Here is a 22,660-nt window from a genome sequence, read left to right as displayed (position 1 = left end):
AGAAAGTAAAAATAATTGACAGATCTGTGTGTGCTTGACTGATCACTCCTCCAGGCCTTGAACTATCCATCAGATAGGAAAAACATATCTAGCTGAGTTAAACATCTGCTCGTGAAATAAGTTCCTATAAAGAAGTACCAGTCTAAATTAAGTGGGAGATGTCATAAGGTAACCTTGCACAGCTCGCATGTCTGATATCATTGTTTTACGAAATAGCTTCTTAGCAAAGAAGGCAAATTTTTGACCATAAAAATGGCTTCCTGACAGATTGTATCAGAATCTCTTCAATGTTAGGTTTAGAATAATTTTAAGCTAGGAGCAGATTCCTGCTTTATATCTTAAGCACAGAATCATTCTGTACCTGAGGCTGAAATGTTACTGCAAGGTTGTATTTAAAATGAATAATTAGTCTCGAATTAAACACTGTTTGCAAGATTGTGATTCCAATTCAAATAAGACATAAGATCTGACGAGTTAAAATTGATATTTGGGGCAGTCTGTAAGGTCTGTAGAGTGGTCTGCAAGAACAGCAAGTTAGTTAAAGCTTCATTAATATTACCACTTGCAGAGTTTGTATTTAATAACTGGTAATGGCTACTCAATAGCATATCGAGACCCAAAATGCAGTTAAATTCAATCCATAGCAGATAAGCACTAAGTGTTAATTTTCTACAGGCTCCAATAGCCTCAGCACTAAAATGGCCTCTCCCTCTAGTGTCCTTTTGAACTCTCAAGTCAGCAAAGATTTTTTTCTCTCTGTCTGCCCCGCTTGCAAGGGTTAATAAGAATCCATTCTAATTGGCAGCATCCTGCCGTTAATTACAAATCTTTTGATAGTACCGAGTTCCGTTTCAGGGTCAGAATCAAACACTCTCACTAATTTCACAAGGGAACGGCTTTGAATGTTATCACTTGGTGTCCTGTTCACACAGATTCACCGCTGCTAAGGCAAATGTTCTTAATTGCCTTACAGCATCCTGTTATCATTTGATGAGCCCAGATGTTGCTATCTTCTGCATTCCCTGAGATCCCCCCTTTTCCTAAGCCTTCCTGCCTGTCTATTTTCTCGTGCAATAAATGTGTTCTATAATTCAGCATTATATTTTAGTCTAAATATTAAAAGATAGGTATTAAGGCTATAGACTTACTCATTCCCTTGTTTTGTTATTTCATGACAACGACTTGGCTTATACCAGAATACTTAGACCATTCAGTCAATTTGTATTCTTAATAAGTCAAGTGCCTTCTCTGGCGAGTCATAGAATGGAGGAGCAGAGCTGAAAAATACTGGATTTCAGCATGGAAGTTTGGACATGGAGGTAGAGGGGGAGACATGGGTCGATTAATCAGATTCCTCTTTGGCTTAGGTGAAAAGCAATGTACGGTCCATTTCATGCATAAGTGGACGACCATGTATATTCCTAGGATGAGACAAAGGATTATCAGTACATCCCACACGATATTCCATCCGTACAGCGACCATAGCCAGCAAGTAAAACTCCATCCACGTAAATTGGATGACTGGGGGGCAGGTACCTTCCCTGCGTCTTGACACGTTTTGTTGATAACATCTGTATCATCCAAAATATTACACTGGGCCTCATCCTAAACCGCGCCTCATTCTACATTGGGTGTCAATCTAAATTGTGCCTCACTGGAGACTGGGCCCATCCTAAATTGGGACTCCCTATAAACCTTGCCACACCTTAACCTGGGCCTGATCACAAACCAAGCCTCATACTAAACTGGTCCTCACCCTAAACTGGACCTCATCACATATTGGGCCTCACACTAAACTAGGCCACATCTCAAACTAGGCCTCACCCTCACCTTAGCCACATGACAAACTATGCCTCAAACTAAACTGAGCTTCATCCCAAATTGGGTATGACACTACCGTAGGCCACATCACAAAGTGGGCCTCACCCTAAAATGTACCACATACAAAACTGGGCTTCAACCTAAACTGGGCCAAATCCCAAACTAGGCCTTAGCCTAAACTGGGCCACATCTAAATTGCACCTCTATAAACTGGGCCTCATCCTGAATTAGGATTCAGCCTAAAATGGGCCACAACCCAAACTGGGCTTCACCCTAAAATGGGTGAAATTGAGGACTTCAGATGCTGAAGATTAGAGTCTAGATTAGTGTTGCTGGAAAAACACATCAGGTCAGGCAGCATCCGAGGAGCAGGAAAATCGATGGTTGGGTAAAAGCCCTTCATCAGGAATGATGATGAAGGACTTTCATCATCGTGCCCCTCAGATGCTGTTTGACCTGCTGTGCTTTTCCAGCACCACTCTAATCTAGACTCACCCTAAACTGGGCCATATCCCAAATGAAGCCCATCTTAAACTGGGCCACATTCAATCTGGGCCTCACCCTAAACTGGGCCATATCACAAACTGAGCTTCATCATAGACTGGGACACATTCTATGCTGGGCCTCACACGAAACTGAGCCTCATCCCAATCTGGGTCTCACCCGAGACCCGGCCTCACGCTAAACTAGGCCACATCCCAAATTCAGCATTGGCCTAAGCTAAGTCACATCCCAAACTGTATCTCACTCTAAACTGAGCCACATCCCAAACTGGGACCCAATCTAAACTGGGCCACAACAGAGACTGGGCCACACACTAAACTAGTCCACATCCCAAAGTTGGCCTCAGCCTAAACTGGGTCACATCTCATACTGGATTCTCACTCTAAACTGAGCCACATTCCAAACCAGGCCTCACCCTAAACTGTGCTGCATTCCAAACAGGGCCTCACCCTAAACTGGGCCATATACCAAACTGGGCGACATCCCAAAATGGGGCCTCATTCCAAACAGGGCCTCAACCTAAACTGGGCCACAGCTCAAACTGGATCTCACCTTGAACTGGGCCAGATACCAAACTGGGCTTCACCCTGAACTAGGCTAGATCCTAACTTGGGCATCAACATAAATTGAGCCACATCCCAACCTGGGCCTGACTGTAAGGTGAGCCTCACAGAAATTTTTTTTTTTCAGATTGTAATTTTGTCCCAAATGTAAAGTGCACCCATTCGTAAACTTGACCTCATCCTACATTGTGCCTAATTCTAAACAGGGCCAGATGTCACACTTGGCCTCATCCTAAATTGGGCCAGATATTACACTGGGCCTCATCCTAAATTGCACCTCATACGAAGCTGGGTATCATCCAAAATTGAGCTTCATCGGAGACTGGGCCCATCCTAAATTGGGACTCACTATAAACCATGCCACAACTTAAAGTGGGCCTCATCCAAGAGTGTGTCTCATCCCAAACCAGGCCTCATACTGAACTGGACCTCATCTTAAATTGGGACTCAGCCTAAACTGGGTCACATCCCAAATTGAGCCTCACCCTAAATTGGGCCACATCCCAAACTGGTCCTCAGCATAAACGGAGTCACCTCACAAACTGGTCCTCACCCTAAACAGAGGCACATCAGAAACTGTGCTTCAACCTAAACTGGGCAACTTCCCAAATTGGGCTGCACACTAACAATTGGCCACATCCCAAAGTGGGTCCCTTTCTGAAGTAGGCCACATCCCAAACTGGGTCTCACCCTAAACTGTAAAACATCTAAAATTGGGCCTCATCCTAAACTGGGCCACATCCCAATTTGGGCCACACCCTAACCTAGGCCACATTCCAAACAGGGCCTCATCCTAAACTGGGCCACATCCCAAATTGCGCCTCACCCTGGGAAGTCAGCAACATTCCAAACTGGGCCTCACCCTAAACTGTGCTACATCCCAAATTGGGCCACACACTTACAATTGGCCATATCCCAAAGTGGGTCTCATTCTAAACTGGGCCACATCCTAAACTGTAACACATCTAAAACTGGGCCTCAATCTAAACTGGGCCACAGCCCCACTGGACAGCACCCTAAACTGGGCCACATCCCAAAGTGGGCTTCAGCCTAAGCTGGGCCACATCTTCAACTAGGCCTCACCCTACATTGGGCCACATCACAAATTGCATTAATTATAGATTGGACACATCCCATATTTAGACTCACTCTAAACTGGGCCACATTCCAAAGTGGGCGACAACCTAAACTGAGTCACATCTGAGACTGAGCCTCACACTAAACTAGATCACATCCCAAAGTGGGCCTCGTGCTAAACTGGGCAAATACCAAGCTGGGCCTCACCCTAAACTCAGCCACATCCCTTCGAGAGCCTCACCCTAAATGGGCCGCATCCCAAACGAGGCAACACAGTGATGGGCGGCACGGTGGCACAGTGGTTAGCACTGCTGCCTCACAGCGCCGGAGATCCAGGTTGAATTCCCGCCTCAGGCGACTCTCTGTGTGGAGTTTGCACGTTATCCTCATGTGTGCGTGGGTTTCCTCCGGGTGCTCCGGTTTCCTCCCACACTCCAAAGATGTGCAGGTCAGGTGAATTGGCCATTCTAAATTGCCCGTAGTGTTAGGTAAGGTGTAGTTGTAGGGGTATGGGTGAGTTGCGCTTCGGCGGGTGCGGTGTGGACTTGTTGGGCCGAAGGGCCTGTTTCCACACTGTAAGTAATCTAATCTAATCTAATCTAATCACCCTAAACTGGGCCTCACTCTAAGGGGAACCTCCCACACATTTTGTTCAGATTGTAAACTTGGCCCAACTGTAAAGTGGGCCCCTTTGTAAATTTGGCCTCACCTAAACTGGACTTCATCCTGAGTTGGGCCTCATCCTAAACTAGGTTAGATGTCACACGGGTCAACATCCTAAATTGGGCCGGATATAGAAGATAGAACAATATAGCGCAGAACAGGTCCTTCGGCTCTCAATGTTGCGCCGACCTGTGAACTATTCTCAGCTCATCCCCCTACACTATTCCATCATCATACATGTGCTTATCCAAGGATTGTTGAAATCTCCCTAATGTGGCTTTGTTACATTGGCTGAGTTGACTACATCAGCAGGTAGGGCGTTCCACACCTTTACCACTCTCTGAGTAAAGAACCTGCCTCTGATATCGGTCTTAAATTTATCACCCTTCAGTTTATAGTTATGCCCCCTCGTACAAGCTGACATCATCATCCTTGTAAAAAGACTTTCACTGGCTACCTTATCTAATCCTCTGATCATTTGGTGTGTCTCTATCAAAGCCCCTCTTTGCTTCCTTCTTGCCAACGAGAACAGACCCAAGTCTCTCAGCTGTTCCTCATAAGACCTTCCCTCCAGACCAGGCAGCATCCTGGTAAATCTCCTTGGCTTCTTTCCCAATGCTTCCACATCCTTCCCGAAATATGGCGACCAGAACTGTACACAATATTCCAATTATGGTCGCATTTTGTATGGTTGCAGCATGATATTGCAGTTCTGGAACTCAATCCCTCTACCACTGAAGTCTAAAATGCTGTATGTCGTCTTAACTGCACTATCAACCTGGGTGACAACTTTCAGGGATCTATGTACATGGACTCCAAGATCCCTCTGTACATCCACACTACCACGAATATTTCTATTGACCCAGTAGTCTGCATTCCTGTTCTTCTTCCCAAAGTAAATCACCTCACAGCTGCACTGAAATCCATTTGCCACCTCCTGGCCCAATTCTACAGTTTATCCAAGTCCACCAGCAATCTGTAACATTCTTCCAAACTGTCCACTACTCTTGTGCAGCCCATTTCTGTCCAACTCCCCTTCCCCATTGAACCTACCTCCAACACATTTCCAGGCAGTGCACTCTACACCCAAACTACTCGCTGGGTGAAAAGGTTTATTCTTCATGTTTCATCCCCAAATTGCTTTGCGTCTATAAATCTGAGTTCCCCCACCCACTCACTCTCAGTTTGGTTCCTTTTGTCAACAGGAACAGCTTCTCCCTATTGACTCTGTCCAACCCCTGCTCGCGATTTTGAACACATCCCTCTCTCTCTCTGCTTCTCCAAGGGAGCATAGTCCAGGACATCTTTCAGTATCATCATCGTTGGAGTTGATCGTCCCTGGTACCTGGTTCTTGTAAGTCTATCACACAAGCTAACTTTCCATCCACTGACTCCACCTACATTTCCCACTGCCTCAGGAAAGCAGCCAACATAATCATAGACTCCTCCCAACCTGGCTACACTCTATTACTTCTGAAGAAATTTGAATATAGATAACAACAGAAAAAGAATACAACCCCGACCTCTCCTGATAGCTACAGTTCACCAGCCCTGGCAACATTCTAGTAAATCTCCTCTACACTCTCCCCAGAGCAATGACATTACTCTTGTTATAACCGCCAGTGCCTCATATAGTTTCATTATTACTTCTCTATTTTCGTATTTACCCCTCTGCCAATGAGGGACAGCATTACATGTGCCTTCTTAACAGCCCCTTCTTTCCTTAGGGACTTGTACACTTACATACTAAGACCAAACTGCTGGAATTAGCAGACAAGCTGGAGCTCAACCTGCCTCCATCCACGAGGAAAAGGGGGATAATGAGAGTAATAGCTCAACGCTTAAATTTGCTGGAAACACGATCAAAATCTTTAGGGATGGCTAACATTCAATTGAAAATTCAAAAACTCGAGTTAGAGGCAAAAGTCAAGGAAAGGGCAACGGAAACAAAATAGTTTGAATTACGATTAAAAGCAGAAGAGAGGGAGAAGAGAGAGAAAAGGAAAGAGAGGAAAAGAAGAAAGAGGGAGCTTGAACTTTGGAAATTGGCACTTAGACAGGAGTTCAAAAATTCACTTCCTGAAGTAATGACAACTCATGTGTAAGAGCAGAGAGTTAAACCAGCAAGACTGGCATCAGAAATGGCTGATGATTGAGTTGATCAATAAATCAAATTTGGGCTGCCAAAATCTATTTCAATCCATGACGGATAATAATTGTGGATAAGAGAAATTCTCACGTGGAAAGGGAAAAGTAGATCTCTAGAAAGGTCAAAAGGATGATTTACTACAGGGTAAAAAGGAAAACCTTGAAGGGGAAAGACAAGTGAAACATTTCTGGTGTTTTCAATAAAGTAGGCCACATGAAATCAGTGTTGATGGGTGAGGAAAAGCACCAAGAAGCCAGAAATCAGGATAAGCCAGTGAATTTTGTTGGAGGTAACAGAGAGCACTGCGGAGATGAGAACGCTGCACCAGAATGTACAAGCTGGTAGTAGGCTGTTTATGGATGAAGTGCCAGATCTTCTTAAACCATACACTGTGAAGGTAAAGTTTACTCGCATAGACCAGAAGCAGCAGGTAAAGAGGTAACAATATTGAGAGATACAAGGATCCTCTCAATCTGTGATGCAAAAAGATGAGGATATATGTCCCTCTGAAGGACTATTGCCAGAAAAGATATGAGTAACGGGAATTCACATTGACATAAGAAATGGTCAGTTGTAAAAAGAGAGGTTGGTGTCGAGTGAAGAGGGGAGAAGTCATAGTAGGAGTACTGGACAAACTTTCAGCTCTGGGAAGACAATTTGTCCTTGCTAATGATGTTGCTGATTCACTGGTGGGAGTTGAAAATGTGTTGCTGGAAAAGCGCAGCAGGTCAGGCAGCATCCAAGGAACAGGAGAATTGACGTTTCGGGCATAAGCCCTCCTGAAGTAAGGCTTATGCCCGAAACGTTGATTCTCCTGTTCCTTGGATGCTGCCTGACCTGCTGCACTTTTCCCGCAACACATTTTCAGCTCTGATCTCCAGCATCTGCAGTCCTCACTTTCTCCTCACTGGTGGGAGTGCCGACTGTGGTTGAAAAACCAATAGAAATTCAGACAACTGGACTACTGCAGGACACACATCCTGGGATGTTGCCTGACTGTGTGGTAACGAGGTCACAAAGTCACCAGTTGAAGCAGGGAAGTCAAAGAGTACAGATAAGAAAGTTGAAGGGAAATTAGCAGAGAACCTGTTTGATCAGATAGTTGAGACAAACCAGAAACAGATGACAAAGCGGACACTTTAGCTCACGGAAATTAACAGAGTTACAGCAAAAAGTTGAAAATTTGAAGCAATTGTATCAAAAGGCAAACACAAAACGAATCCAAATGTATCCCTGATTGTTATTATCTTAAAAATGATGTCTTAATGAGGAAATGGAGAACATCACATTCAGGCAGATGAGAAATGGGCAGACATTTATCAAGTTGTATTGCCAGTGGGTTATAGAAAGGACGTGTTGCGAGTATAGCACATGAGCTACCTGTATAGATTGTCTGTTTGAAATTCACATTATTTAAGTGTCATCTCTATATGTGACAACTATTCAGTAAAGGATTAATTCTGTCCTTCTCAGTCACAGATAAACTCCATGTAAATATGCTTCATCCCGGTTGGAGAATTTGAGCTGTGTGCAGAGGCTGAACAGGCTGGAACTGTTTTCCCTGGAGAGTGACCTTATAGAAGTTTATAAAATCATAAGGCGCATGGAGAAGTGGTGGAGCCTGGGAAAATTACAACATTTAAAAAGCATCTGAGTGGGTATAATGAGAAAGCCTTAAAACGTGTCCTTTAATACTTAGACTAAATGTAATGTTGAATTATAGAACACAAGAAAATAAACAGGGCAGGCAGAGAGGCATCAAGCCACAAAAGGGGGAAACTAAGATGTGCAGAAGATAAAAAAAATCTGTTCTCACCAAGTGATAACAGGATGCTCTAAAGCAATTAAGAATATTTGTCTTAACATCAATGAATCTGTGTAAAAAGGATACAGTAATAACATGCACAGTTGTTAACTTATGAAATAAATGACAGCATTTCATTGCGATATCGGAAACTTTGTATCATCTCAGAAGCACGTCAAAAGCTTTTTAATACACTGTCAGGTCCTATCAATTATAATGGACTCTTATTACGTGTGTGTGTGTGTATATATGTAGAGGGAGAGAGAGATGAATGTTTTGAATTTATTTGCATTTTGGGACTTTATAATGATTTCGAGCAGCCATTGCCAATTATGAAATGCAAACTCTAAAATGTAATATTGATGAAGTTTTAACTTACTTGGTGTTCTTACACACCAGGACTGCCCCACTGTCAATTCTAACTCATCAGATCTTCTGTCTTCTTTGAATTTGAAACAAAACCGTGAAAAGAAAGCATGTTTAATTTGAGACTAATGAATCATTTAAAATGTAACTTTTCAGCCTCAGGTAGAATGATTTTGTATTTAAGATAAAAAGCAGGAGTCTGCTCCTAGCATAAAAATTATTCTAAACCGATCATTGAAGAGATTCTGACACAATCCGTCAGAAAGCCATTTTATAGTCAAAGCTCGCCGTGCTCGCTAAGATGGCATTTTGCAAAACAATGATATCTGACATGCGAGCTGTGCAAGGTTACCTTATGACCTTTTCCACTTAGTTTAGACTGGGACCTCTTTATGACAGGGATTTACCTCACCAACAGGCAAGGACTCGGCTGGATCTGTTTTTCCCACCTGATGGATGGTTGAGGGCCTACAGGAATGATCAGTTAAGTGCATACAGACCTGTTAATTAACTCCTGTTATGTATTGTTGCCTTTCCACTGTCTGTCTAATTAAGAACATGCAGTGATTTTTGTCAACGTTTGGAAAAAGGAAGCCTGTTTCAGACAGAAGAGTGGAATCACCTACGAGGGCTCTAAAGGAAGAGCTGGTCTCCTACTTTTCTAAGGTTTTAGACCCTCAGCTAGCCTGGCTTATAGGTGATAATGTGGCGTTTAGATTAGCTTTTACATTACAGTGTGGAAACAGGCCCTTCGGCCCAACAAGTCCACACCGACCCGCCAAAGTGCAACCCACCCATACCCCTACATTTACCCCTTACCTAACACTAGGGCAATTTAGCATGGCCAATTCACCTGACCTGCACATCTTTGGACTGTGGGAGGAAACCGGAGCACCCGGAGAAAACCCACGCAGACACGGGGAGAACGTGCAATCTCCACACAGTCAGTCACCTGAGGTGGGAATTGAACCCTGGTCTCCGGCGCTGTGAGGCAGCAGTGCTAACCACTGTGCCACTGTGCTGCCCAAGATTTGAACTCGCGACCCCTGGTTTACAAGACCAGTGCTCTAACCCCTGAGCTACGGGGCCGGCACGTTGTAACAGTGATGCTATTCGTAAATAAAGGGGAAGGCTAAAATTAAACTAAACTGTTTGTAGTCTGGAATAAAAACCTCTTACAAAGAATATGAGCTCCAGGATGAACCAAGTGAGGCTCATAGGTCTGAGTCCATAAGGGATTCCCTGGTCTGTCTCAAATCTGTACTTTAACAATATGAATAGGAAGGGTTTAGAGATAGATGGGCTAAGTGCTGCCAAAAGGGACTAGATTAGGTTAGGATATCTCGTTGGCATGGACAAGTTAGACTGAAGGGTCTGTTTCCATGCTATACGTCTCTCTAACTCGACAACTCTTCAGTAACTCTTGCCCGGTCAGTGAACACAGTTTCCCTCCATCTCTGTACTTAACCCCTCCTTCACGGATAGTTGTTGAAACAATGGCCTAATTGTCTATCTTCATTGTAACTTTGAAAATGCTCTTAATAATTGTAGATTTCAATGCTGTTCCTGAATGTCTATTTTGGATGAGGACTCAGTTTTACCTATCTCCAACATTATTGTGTAAACGTCAATGGGCTACATACCTTCTGTTTGTTAGAGGCAGCTGGTCACTCCTTGCTTTGAACCAAGGAAGTATTACAGTGTCTTCGTCCCTCGGGTGTTTTTCTGGAGGAAGACACAGGAACACCACCTGTAAATCAACATGAGGCTAGTCTGGCAACATTTAAATGATCATTGTCACAATCATTGTATCTTCATTAGGATGTGTGTTGTTTTTTTTTCTTTAAACTTAGTCAGAAGCACAGATCTGATTCCATTATTCCCCTGAGTTGCTCCTTGTCTGGGGATTGTGTTTGTTTTTCATGTGATTCAATACCAATTGATTTAGAGATGCTGGTGTTGGACTGGCGTGTACAATGTTAAAAATCACACAATATAAGGTGCTTCCAAATAAACCTGTTGGACTATAACCTGGTGTTGTGCGATTTTTAACTTGATACGAATTGAGTGGGATCCAGAAACTGAGCAACAACTGCCCAGCACCATGAATGGGAAGACTCAACCACCAGGATGCTTACACAGTTCAATATCCAACTACCGATTGGAAAGAGGAAAAACAGCGCTATTTCTAATGTTTTTACCAAGACTCCCGTGTATGTCCTTTTACAAGAGTATCACAGCTGGTCCACACAACCTCTAGGAATAGCGGGAAACAGAATTAAATTAAAACAGGATTCAGAGGATTGCAAATCACAAGAAAGTCCCACAGCAGCTTCTTCCCGCTCTGTCTCCCTCAGCAGGCCCACACACAGCCCGAGAAAGGCCTCTCTCTTCCCCCCAGCCCGCTCACTCTAAGTTCCGGGACTAGTTCCTGCTCCGCTCGGCCTCTTACAAACAACCCCCGGTTCTCCCTGAACTCACCCCGAAACAATCCCGGTCTCGGAGCCCCCTCTGTGTCCCAGGCTCCCATCCCGATGTGCTGCTGGAAGGAGCCTGCTGTTCCCTCACTTCCCTGGGCGCTGATCTCTCCATTGCGGTCTGTTTCAAACAAACCTCTTGCACTCAATGAGTAAATGCTCCTCAATGGCAGCGCTGGGGGAGGGCCTCACGCATGCGCTCCTCTGCTCAGGAACAAGTCAGTTTTGGGGAGAAAAGGTTCAGTCCCAGATACAGTTGGGGCTGAATTGAGCTTTTCCAGCATCACTCTAATCCAGAAGTATGCTCTGAAACGCCAGGGCCGCACTCTCTCTGGATTCGGCGGCTGATCATAAAGCGACCCTTTTCCAGCGAACCCAAAGGCTCTTTTCAGAGCCACCCAAACCCCCCAATTGAGAGCGGAAACCTTAGGACGGGGAAGGCAGCGCATAGGGAAAGCACAATGTGATGTTGCCAGTTATTTCACATATATCGCGATTTTCAAATTAATTCGATTCCAAAAATGTACGAATACCGTGTTTTGTTGTACGGCAGCGAACATTTAGAGTGGTTGGTTCACTTTGTTGCTGTTTACCGTGGCTAATGATTTTATCATGGCAAGTATTCCCACAGTATAGATAAGAAGCAATTCGGCCAATCGAGACTCTACTGTTCTGCAACCCGGTCCGTCCATGTAAAGAATCGCGTCGTCATAAGACACAGCAGCAGCATACGGCCATTCTGCCCATCCAGTTTGTTCTGCCATTCGATCATGCCTGATATTTCTCAAACTTACGCTTGTGTCTGCTCCCCGTAACCTTCGTTGCTCTTTCTGGTGAGTACCTGTCTAGCTCAGTAATAACATCAATGCGTACTTGGCTGTCCATGCCATGAATAGTAATTTGTAAAAACTTATTTTGGAACCCATTGGAGTATTCATATTTCCAAGGCATAATCTTCGGCTCAGTTTTGTTTCTGGGAGGCTGGGGACATGTTATCTTGCTCGTTCATTCCATCTGCCCGTTCAGGCAGCGATTACAAATTGTCTTCGGGCAAATAATTCGGGATGAAATCAGACTGTACTGATAAAGTGTGGTTCTGTAATTTTATCCGTGTACACTTTATTAACTTTTAAGGTGTTTCAATCGGCGTGCTTTCGATTGATTCATGGCGGATACGAGTTCCGTTGCTCATCCAGAGAGAGCAGGAAGCGACAGGGGACATTCATATTTATCAGAAGTTAGCATTTCTACTTCATTAGTTAGCATTTGCAACTAATGAAACTTCATTCAGGGATTGCGGAATGTATGAAATTATAGTAATAAGAAATGTGATTTTAAACACCAAATCTTAGAATTGGGTTAGATATTTCTGGCAAATCCCCCTCTCTTCATTGACTGCGTCTGCGTTAACATGGTTTGTGGTGAGGTGGAGGCAGGAGAGAAAGGGAAAAAGTGGCTCCAAAGAGATCAACGGCTTATTTTCAAATTTGAAAATGCCTGCCATCACGTATAAAAGAGCAGAATGTTTCACAGAGGAGAATGCATGAGCACGTACACGTTGATTGCTTTTTCGATTACGAAATTAAAGTTCAGACAATCTCACTTTACCCCATTGCCGCCTTTACAGCTGAAAAATGCCTCACTGGTGTTCAATCTGCTCGCTCTCTCTCTCCAGAGGCAGGGGATAAAAGACTGAATATGAAGCGAGCAGAGAAGAAAGCGCAGAGAGTCAGGGACCGTTCCTTACTAGATACTACTCGTGCAGTACTGACTCGTTAGTGCACCATTCTTCCTACTGCACGGAAAGGCAATGTGAACGTAATGAGGTCAAACGCGATCGGGGATATTCGTGCCACCATTCTAAACTCAGGACATCCAAATAAATGGAGCGTGGAAATCAGTGATGTGCGGTACAAAGGCGAGGGCTCTCCCTGTTAAGACAAAAATAATCAATCTGACAGCGAGTTTAGCCCCTTTCACAAATGCTGTAAGTGGCTCTTAAAAGAGCCTTTGGGTTGTCAGATTCACGATTAGACTCTTCACTTTTTAGCAGATCCAGCAGCGGAAGTTTTCTTGGGCAGCAGCACGGCCTGGATATTAGGCAGCACCCCGCCCTGAGCGATGGTCACCCCTCCCAGGAGCTTGTTGAGCTCCTCGTCGTTGCGCACGGCCAGCTGTAGGTGCCTGGGGATGATGCGGGTCTTCTTGTTGTCCCGGGCCGCGTTGCCGGCCAGCTCCAGGATTTCAGCCGTCAGATACTCCAGCACCGCAGCCAGATAGACCGGCGCTCCGGCACCCACACGCTCAGCATAGTTGCCCTTTCTCAAGAGCCTGTGAACACGGCCCACCGGGAACTGCAGGCCAGCCCGGGAAGACCGAGACTTTGCCTTGGCGCGACCTTTCCCACCACCCTTTCCTCTTCCAGACATCGCCACAATCTCACAAACACTTCCAGAAAGAATGCTGGACTCCACCCACATTGCGGCTTCTTATACCTTCGGGAGGAATGGTGGGGTGGCCATATCTGATTGGTCCCATTGTTCGGCCCCTCCTAATGTTGTTACAATTCCCAATCAGATATCTGCCTCATTCCCCAATCCGGAGAGGGCACGGGGAGGAGGGCGGAAAGTACCAGCGCCAAATCATCAACCGCCTTCTTTCCAATTTGAAAAGCCCGCCAAAACATTAATACTCAAGTTAATTTACTTTTAGTTTACAACTGTGTACTTCACACGGTCTTACTCTCGCAAATTTGCCCACCTGTATCTGTCCATTTTTTATCTTGAGAGTGGGTTGTTTTTTAAACCTTGAAAAGAGGCTGAAACAAAACGGGCCAAACATTACAGTCTGCAACCTGTCTTTTCACTTCACATTTCAATAACACCCCGGACTGCTGATAAAGCAGCACACAGCATTCTTCCGGCTCAGTATCAATGTTTAGACGATGTTTTAAAATTGTCCTCCTTTATCGGTCTCTGTCAGATTCAACAAAAATCTCCAGATTTCACATTTCTGTCCGGCAGCTGTTTTGGAGTTCTCTCGGTTCACTTTGAAACGTGCTTTGCCTTTTGTATTGTGAAAAATCGGATTGATTCTGCGCATTGTCAATGTTTTAAAAAAAGGGGTAAAATGTATCAATTCGTGGGATAGTAAGCTGGGGCCATTTCCGTTTGGTTTACCAGGGTTAAAAGAAGTGTTATCATTCCACCAAGGCCTTTCGCAACTTGAACAATTAAGGTGAAAAATGACTCCATATCGTTTGATCTACTCTCTCTCCAGAGTTTATGAAGTCGTCCCGGCCCCCATCTTCAATTTGCAACGCCGTTATAAAAATGAATCACCGGTGCTTAATCTGCTGTCTCTCTACTGACAGGGGAAGGGGCTGTTTACGATGCATTTACATCTCCACACCCCCTCATTCCTGTCTCTCAAAATTGTAAAGCAATTATAAAACCGAAAGTTAAAATACCTTAACAAGAATCACATGCAAACTAAAACACAGTTCTTTTAAAAAAAAGTTCAGCCTTCTCGCGGAAGTTGTAGGTGGCTCTTATAAGAGCCTTTGGGTTGTGGATGTGTGTTTGTTTCAGTGCAGTGCGGTCCTTCACTTGGAGCTGGTGTACTTGGTCACCGCCTTTGTGCCCTCCGACACGGCGTGCTTGGCCAACTCCCCAGGCAGCAGCAGCCGCACGGCGGTCTGGATCTCCCGGGAGCTGATGGTGCTGCGCTTGTTGTAATGGGCCAGGCGGGAAGCCTCCCCCGCGATACGCTCGAAAATATCGTTGACGAATGAGTTCATGATGCTCATGGCCTTGGAGGAGATGCCGGTGTCGGGGTGAACCTGCTTCATCACTTTGTAGATATAGATGCTATAACTTTCTTTCCTAGTCCTTTTCCTCCTCTTGCCGCCCTTCGTTGGCGCCTTCTTGATGATTTTCTTCCCGCCCTTCTTGGAGGTTTGCTGTACTTTCTTCTCATCAGCCATAGTGCCGTTCACTTTCAGACACAGAATAAAGGAAAGTAGCCTCGGAGTTCCTTTTTTATAGACTGACGGCGTCATCAATGCAAATGAGGATGGGGTAAAACTTGATTCTCGATTGGGTAGTTCACACTGACATGTTTAACAAAATCGCAGTCTCTCTGATTGGTTTGTGTGGGACCCAATGTGGATCAGTCAGGATCTGAAACGAAATGTGAAGTGGATGCTGATCCTGTTCCTGTCAGTCTGACTGAGGGAGATTTGTTTTGTGTCTGTGCCACAGCAAGTGACTGTGGTATTGGCTCGGTTTCCTTTTGCTCGTTGTGATGATGTGGGAGTGGAAGGATGTGTTTGCAGCTCCGCATGTCTGTTTCTGGTCCTCTGTATGGGCTGGAATTAACGCTGAACTTGTCACTTTGTGAAAAAAACTTCAATCTATTTGAAATAGTGATTACATTTGTTGTCAAGTTACACGATCAACTGTAACCTGACCGTGAATGTTTTCGACACTTGGGGTTGATGTAACTCGTTCTCAATTGCATGGAGTTGAAGAGAAATGAAAAGAAAAAGTTTCTATGTAATATTTTTGAGTCACGTGTTGACTGTGGGATGAATATATTTCTGAGACCTAGATTTATACTGCGTGCTTTGCAAGTACCTGCAGTGTAACTGAACCACGTCGCTGCACTTTTCATTTCGGCGTTTTGCAGTCTCAAGAAAGGATTTATAAAATTTATCAGTCTTCCGCGAATACCTGTTAACCAGCAACTGTTAGCATGCTATATATGTGTCACTTTAATCTTGGATCTGTCGTGTCCTCATTTACACATTTGACATTAACTCAACACCTGTCCACTGAGGCTCTAGTCCTCTGTGTAATAGTCAATTAGTGTTACTTCAAGACAGGTTTTATTCAGTAACCATCAAACACTGATGTGAGCGGTAAAACATTACACGATTTGCCAGACACTTCGAAATATTCCTCCAATCTGTGTCCCTAGGAGAAAGTGAGGATTGCAGATGCTGGGATCAGAGGCTTATGCCCAAAACGTCGAGTTGAAAGAATCGAAACATCGATTCTCCTGCTCCTCAGATGCAGCCTGACCTGCTGTGCTTTTCCAGCACCACACTCTCGACACCAATCTGTGCCCGTCTATTTCTGGGATGTATTTTTGTAAACTCTATTTCACAGTCTTTCCATGTTAGTATGTTACTGGACTGTAAACTCAAACCTTCTTAAGTGTAACTTGTTGTTTTACCCTGTAGGTCTCATCCATTGACATACGACATGAAACACATTCTTATCTCCAATTTTGAATGTACCAGATACCACTTTGGACAGACTCAGGTAGGACTCACTACCCTCCACTCCCATACCCTGTGAAAATCAACTTCTGCAAATTGAAGTTGAGTTTGTAATTCTAACTCCAGAATTTCAATAAGGAATAACTCTTTGTACATTGTTACTGACAATATCTGCAATGTCACTACTGATGTTACATTGTTTGTGCCAGCTTATAGCTAATCAATAGTTGTTATTATAGCCTAACAATTTATTACTTTGCAAGTGACTCAGTATTTCATTCTGTAACTGCCAGTTTGTTGTTTCTAATCTTGTGTTTACTCAGTTTCAGTCAATCACAGGCATGTCAGAGAGCAAATATCTCAACATCTCAAAGTTTCTGATGAAATGGATGGTTAATCTTTTTTCACTCCATCCCCGGTACGTCTCGGTAACTTATAACTGAATCGATTAGTATGTGATCTGTGACCACACATATCAGTAAGTTACAGATAAAGTGCATGGTGAATGATGCCTCCCAATTCCTGTCATGCAGATAGTGTCTTTGCTGTAGTTATTAATTTTTCAGGCTTGTGTCACTTTAAATATCTCAGAGCAGAAGCCCATTAGAAGCATGAGAAGTCTGTGGCATTTTCATCTGCCTGTGTGTACTCTGTCATGAGAACAGATCACAAAGGCTTTAGTTATGATCTTCATCTCATTTTGATGTTTAGTGCCCATAACCAAAGACTCTTATGTATCAAAAAAAGATATATGGCTACATTAGCATAAATTAAGCTGATAACCCAACCCTAACTGCTCTCTGTGGAACAGAACAAGGGGAGAATGTTCTCCATTTCTTTTTGAGACAGAAAGCTTCCTACTCAAACCGGTGTCCCTTATTCTGGATTCTCTCATGCGCAGTGACATACTCCCAGCATCAACTCTGTCAACTCTCTTCAGATCATTTTCTTTTGCCCTAAAGGTCATAAACTGTTCTTCAAATCACCAGTGAGAAAATGCCCAACCACTTTATACTAACAATGAGAGCCTATATATCAATCTACAGCTCTAAGTTTCTGCAATGTGAATATGAGAGTGCAGATATCACTCTGTCCCAGTAAGATTCTGCTATGCGCATATTTGAGTGGAGTTATCACTCTATACCTGTTGGTTTCTACAGTGTGAATATGTCAGTTTTTGCTCTGTGAATGTGATAGTTTAATTATCAATCTGTCCATGTCAGTTTCTGCATTGTTGAAATGTGAACATAGTTATCAATGTCGACCTGACATCTTCTGCTAAGTGAACATGTGAGGGTCCGTACTGAAATATACTTGTCGCTTTCAGTGACATGAATGCATGAGTGTAGTTATCCATTTTTCCCTGTCAGTTGCTGCTTTGTGAATGTATTGATGTAGTTATACATCTGTACTAATGAAGGAGCTTTTAACCAAAATGTCAATTCTCCTGCTCCTTGGATGCTTCCAGACCTGCTGTGCTTTTCCAGCATCACACTTTCAAGTCTAATCTCCATCATCTACAGTCCTGACTTTTGCCCATCCATCTGTACCTGTCAGTTTCTGATCTGTGAATATGGAAGTGTAGTTATTGATCTGTCCATCAGTTTCTCCAATGTGAATATGACAACCTATTTATCTATTTCTCCCAGTGAGTTTCTGTGATGTGAAGATGACAGTCCAATTATCTATCTGCCCCTGTGAAATTCTGCTGTGAGAATATGAGAGTGTCATTACCAGTCTCTACCTGTCAGCTTTTGCTATGTAAATGTGATTTTAGTTATCAATCTGCCTCATGAGGTTCTAGGTGAATAGAAGAATGTAGTTATTGTATACCTGTGAGATTCTGCTCTGGGAATATGAGTGTACTTGTCAGTGTACATCAAAATGTACTTGTCAGTTTCTGCAATGTGAATGTGTTTGTGCAATCGTCAGTCTATCCCTGACGGCTTCAACTATATGAGGCAAAAAAAATGACTGCAGATACTGGAAACCAGATTCTGGATTAGTGGTGCTGGAAGAGCACAGCAGGTCAGGCAGCATCCAGGTAGCTTAGAAATCGACGTTTCGGGCAAAAGCCCTTCATCAGGAATAAAGCCTTTATTCCTGATGAAGGGCTTTTGCCCGAAACGTCGATTTCAAAGCTACCCGGATGCTGCCTGACCGGCTGTGCTCTTCCAGCACCACTAATCCAGAAGCTTCAACTATATGAATGGATGAGTGCATCTGTACCTGAAAGTATCTGTACCTGTCAGTTCGTTCTGTGAAGAAGCGAGCGTACTTATATATTTGTCTCTGTTTAACATGACACTTGCAGAAACTGAAGGAGCTATTTTTACTTCAAATCTCTGTTGCTCAACATGAACAAGATTTCATCTATTGCCATCACTGGGGTGGCATAGTGGTACCAGGGATGCAGATTCAATTGCAGACTTGGTTCATTGCATGTGTGCAGTTTTCATGTTCTGCCCGTGTCTCCATGGGTTTCCTCTGAGTGCTCTTGTTTTTCTGCATGGTCCAAACATGTGCAGTTTTGCTGGATTAGCCATGGTAAATTGTCCTGTAGTCTTCAAGGATGTGCAGTGGCAGTGGATTAACTATGGTAAACGTGGAGTTATGGGGATAGGGTGGGGTCTACACCTAGGTGGGATTCACTTTGGAGAGTCGTTGCTGGGGGATGGGCCAAATGAACTCGATCTGCATTGGAGAAATTCTATGTACTGTAATTGAAAGTAAGACTTTTTAAATACCATTTTCAGTCTCTGACAGCGTAAAGCAGTTTGAATAATTTCCACAACTTTTATTCTATGGTACAGGTTATGATTGTAAGTTATATTCTGAATGTGCATTTTGAACTTATTGTTCACATTTATAACAAGACCACTTTGAGGGCTTTTGCATTCTGTATACAATAATCTTTGGGGATCTGTCTAAATGTGTACCTTTTCATATTAATATTTAATTTTCCTTTGGACCACTTGAAACAAAGTATTCATTCAGTCATTTTGTATGACGTGTTCTGTTTTCACTTTGTGGAAACAAATTAAATTGCAATTTTTTTTCAATCTGATACTTGGCATGCTATCTAATTCCTCCAGTTTAGACAAACTGAATTGATACATGACTTACGTACAGTCATAGAGTTAGACAGCAAGTTTAAACCATATGAGATAATTGGAGGAATAATTAGCCTGAATACTTATTTACTACTTTCCCTATTTTAGTGGAATACATTGTTAGCATGCAATAGGTTCAGTACTTCCAAATAAACAAGTGAAGTTTACTTTTTGACCAATGTTATATTATGCATTAAAATTCTATAGGAAGTTCTCCTATGTTCTCTGGGACTGACATATTCACTATCACCTTTCCTGTTTAATTTAAGGAAACGGTCGCTCTCCCAACCATGTGATCCTAATAGGCGTGATTTTTCTATTTTTGCCTACGGACTTATTAACCTGACAGTATTTCTGTGTTTTGCAAATTATTCTGTACCCACTGTGTAAGGCACCATCTCACTCTTTGTTGTGTCCAGAAACCACCAGTTTCCTTTAAGTCCTTCATTACGTAAATAAGGACAATAACAGGTGCAGTCTGCAACTGTTTGTTCTTCTCTGTGAGTGCAGCACTAATCTTGTTTCTTCCATTCACTTGTACGGTTCACAGACTGTTGTCTAGTGATAAACTTGGAACTAAAATTTAATGCTGACTACTCAGGCTGTTGTGTACATGCACTGATTTTATGTATAAAAATGACCTTTGAAAGAAATAGTTGTTATAATACAGGAAGGATGCCCACACTCAATTGATCCTGTTTCATTCTTCCTGCATTGTGCTGCTGAGCAGTTTAAATGTTTACTGTTAAATGGACAGCCAGTTAGCAAAGGAGAGTTTTCAGTTCATGTTTCCTGAAGTGAATGGGAAAGACCTTATTTTCTTTGACTGTATCTGTAGGATTCACAGACAAGTGAAACCACAACACGTTGTCACAGAACGGACCTGTGCTGTTCTTCAGAGTCAAGAAGGTAAAGCAATGGACCTTTGCTCCTCTGATAGTGCAGAGTCTAACTGGGAGTAGTGATACCAAGGTCCGGCCTTCAGAGAGTCACACAGTTATACAGCACAGAAACAGATCCTTTGGTCCAAGCTGTTCACGCTGACCAGAGATCCTAATCTGACCCCGTCCCATTTAAATTAAAAATCTCAACACCAGGTTAACATGGAAGCACTAGCTTTCAGAGTGATGAAGGAGCAGTGCACTGAAAGCTAGTGCTTCCAAATTAACCTGGTGTACGACAAATTGGAGTTGTGATTCTTAACTTTGTCCACCCCAGTCCAACACTAGCACCTCCACATCATGGCTAGCCCCACTTACCAGCATTTGGCGAATATCCATCGAAACTGTTCCTATTCTTGTATATGTCCAGGTGCCGATAAAAGGTTGTAATTGTACCCACCACCTCCACTTCCTCTTGTAACACATTCCATACAAGCACCACCCTCTATGTGATAAAGTAACCTCACAGGCCCTTTTAAAATCTATTTACCACAATTCAAACGTGTGCCGTCTATTTTTGCACTCATCCACATTCGGAAAAAGACCTTGGCTATCACCATATCATGCCCCTCGTGATTTTCTCAACCTGTACAAAGGTCACACCTCATTCTCCGACAGTCCAGGGAACAAAGCAACAGCCTGTTCAGCCTCTCCCCCTAACTCAAAACCTCCAGTCCTGGCAATGGAACGTCCTGATGAGAGTAGTGCAGTTGACGTGGTTTACATGGACTGCTGTAAGGCCTTTGTCGAAGCATAACCCCTGACCGGGGAGGAAAGACTCAGCAGGCAGGCAGGCAGCATTCAGGCAAGTGGTAGGTGCTTATTCAAGCAGAAACGGGTTAGTGCAGGGAGAGGGCCAAATTATCTTCCCCTGAGAATGGCCTCAGAAGAGAGGTCCATGACAGTTTTTTTAAATAATAAAAAGTAATATTGTTTATAAACATTCTGATAACCATCACATACAACTTGATTATGAAGTTCCTCCCTCTTACTTTGCATACCCTATTCAATGAGACACCTAATCAATGATGGGCATTTCTATGGACAGCCCCAGGATCCCCTGACCTCTGAGTTTAGAGGACACTGTAATCTCTAGGCCTTGCGATCTTTCTATGCATCCTATTCATTCACATTCCAAAGTTATTTTCTATACAGCCTCTGGTTTCTCTCAGTCTAGCTTATCTCTCTCAGGGCAGCTTGAATGCGGTTATTCATTGTATTCCATTTTATCAAGATCAATTGCTCCTCTGATATATTCCCCACTGTCCGAATTATATAAAGAAAAACAAAAGGACAGTTTGTTTTGACTTACTTGCCACAGACTTGTAATTTTAATTTCTGTTTTAAAAACTCAGTTACAAAATGTAAAGTAATTTAGCTATCCCAACTATTAGCACTTTGTGATTAATGGGCTGTGAGCAATCTATTGTGGTCTGGGTGCAAGAGAAGTCATTATCTAAAGCTAACTAACCTTCACTTCCAGGTTTAAATGCTTCTTTTCCCCTTTATGCTTTAGTATTATGCATCTTTTTTTTATGCTGGAAACTACGGTGATGATGCTACGTCTCTTTACGAGAACCTAATTCTTAATATTCTAACTTAATTCAAGAAACTGAGTACTATAAGATAACTTTAGCTGTTGCACCCTCAGCTGCTTTAGGGGATTAATGGGCTGTAACTATCACCTGATATCTGTTCATTAACTGGCACAATTATCCTTTCATTTAATGTGGCTGGAGTTACTCATTTATTGGATCTTCGGTCTGTTTGTCAGAACTGTTTCGAATTGGAACAGGCTGGATTCTTTTTACTCTCCTCGGAGTGGCTTGTTCAATGGTATCATTCTGCTTCACTGTGCAAGTAGGCTGCTTGGTGTAGTTTCTGCCTGCCATTGCACT

At 43.2% G+C, this 22,660-nt stretch overlaps 2 protein-coding genes and 2 long non-coding RNA genes across 5 annotated transcripts in view; all 4 read right to left on the bottom strand.

Annotated features, from left to right (window-relative positions):
• LOC140470801 (uncharacterized) overlaps positions 1 to 22,660 on the bottom strand; it is a 678,281-nt gene that overhangs the window by 138,762 nt on the left and 516,859 nt on the right. The window lies entirely within an intron of this gene.
• LOC140470792 (uncharacterized) overlaps positions 1 to 22,660 on the bottom strand; it is a 67,740-nt gene that overhangs the window by 33,773 nt on the left and 11,307 nt on the right. The gene's annotated exons all lie outside the window — the stretch shown is intronic.
• On the bottom strand, positions 13,464 to 13,904 carry LOC140470697 (histone H2A-like). Its single transcript, XM_072566718.1, has one exon. It carries the CDS (start codon positions 13,902 to 13,904, stop codon positions 13,464 to 13,466), a length of 441 nt encoding a protein of 146 aa, XP_072422819.1.
• Positions 14,960 to 15,484, bottom strand: LOC140470573 (histone H2B 1/2-like). The gene has a single exon (XM_072566640.1). The coding sequence runs from the start codon at positions 15,482 to 15,484 to the stop codon at positions 15,029 to 15,031; it is 456 nt and encodes a 151-aa protein (XP_072422741.1). The 3' UTR covers positions 14,960 to 15,028.

This window comes from Chiloscyllium punctatum, chromosome 52, assembly GCF_047496795.1.
Source record: "Chiloscyllium punctatum isolate Juve2018m chromosome 52, sChiPun1.3, whole genome shotgun sequence".
Lineage (NCBI taxonomy): Eukaryota > Metazoa > Chordata > Chondrichthyes > Orectolobiformes > Hemiscylliidae > Chiloscyllium > Chiloscyllium punctatum.
The sequence above is the reverse complement of the archived record's forward strand: the minus strand, read 5'-3'. Positions and strand labels throughout refer to the sequence as shown.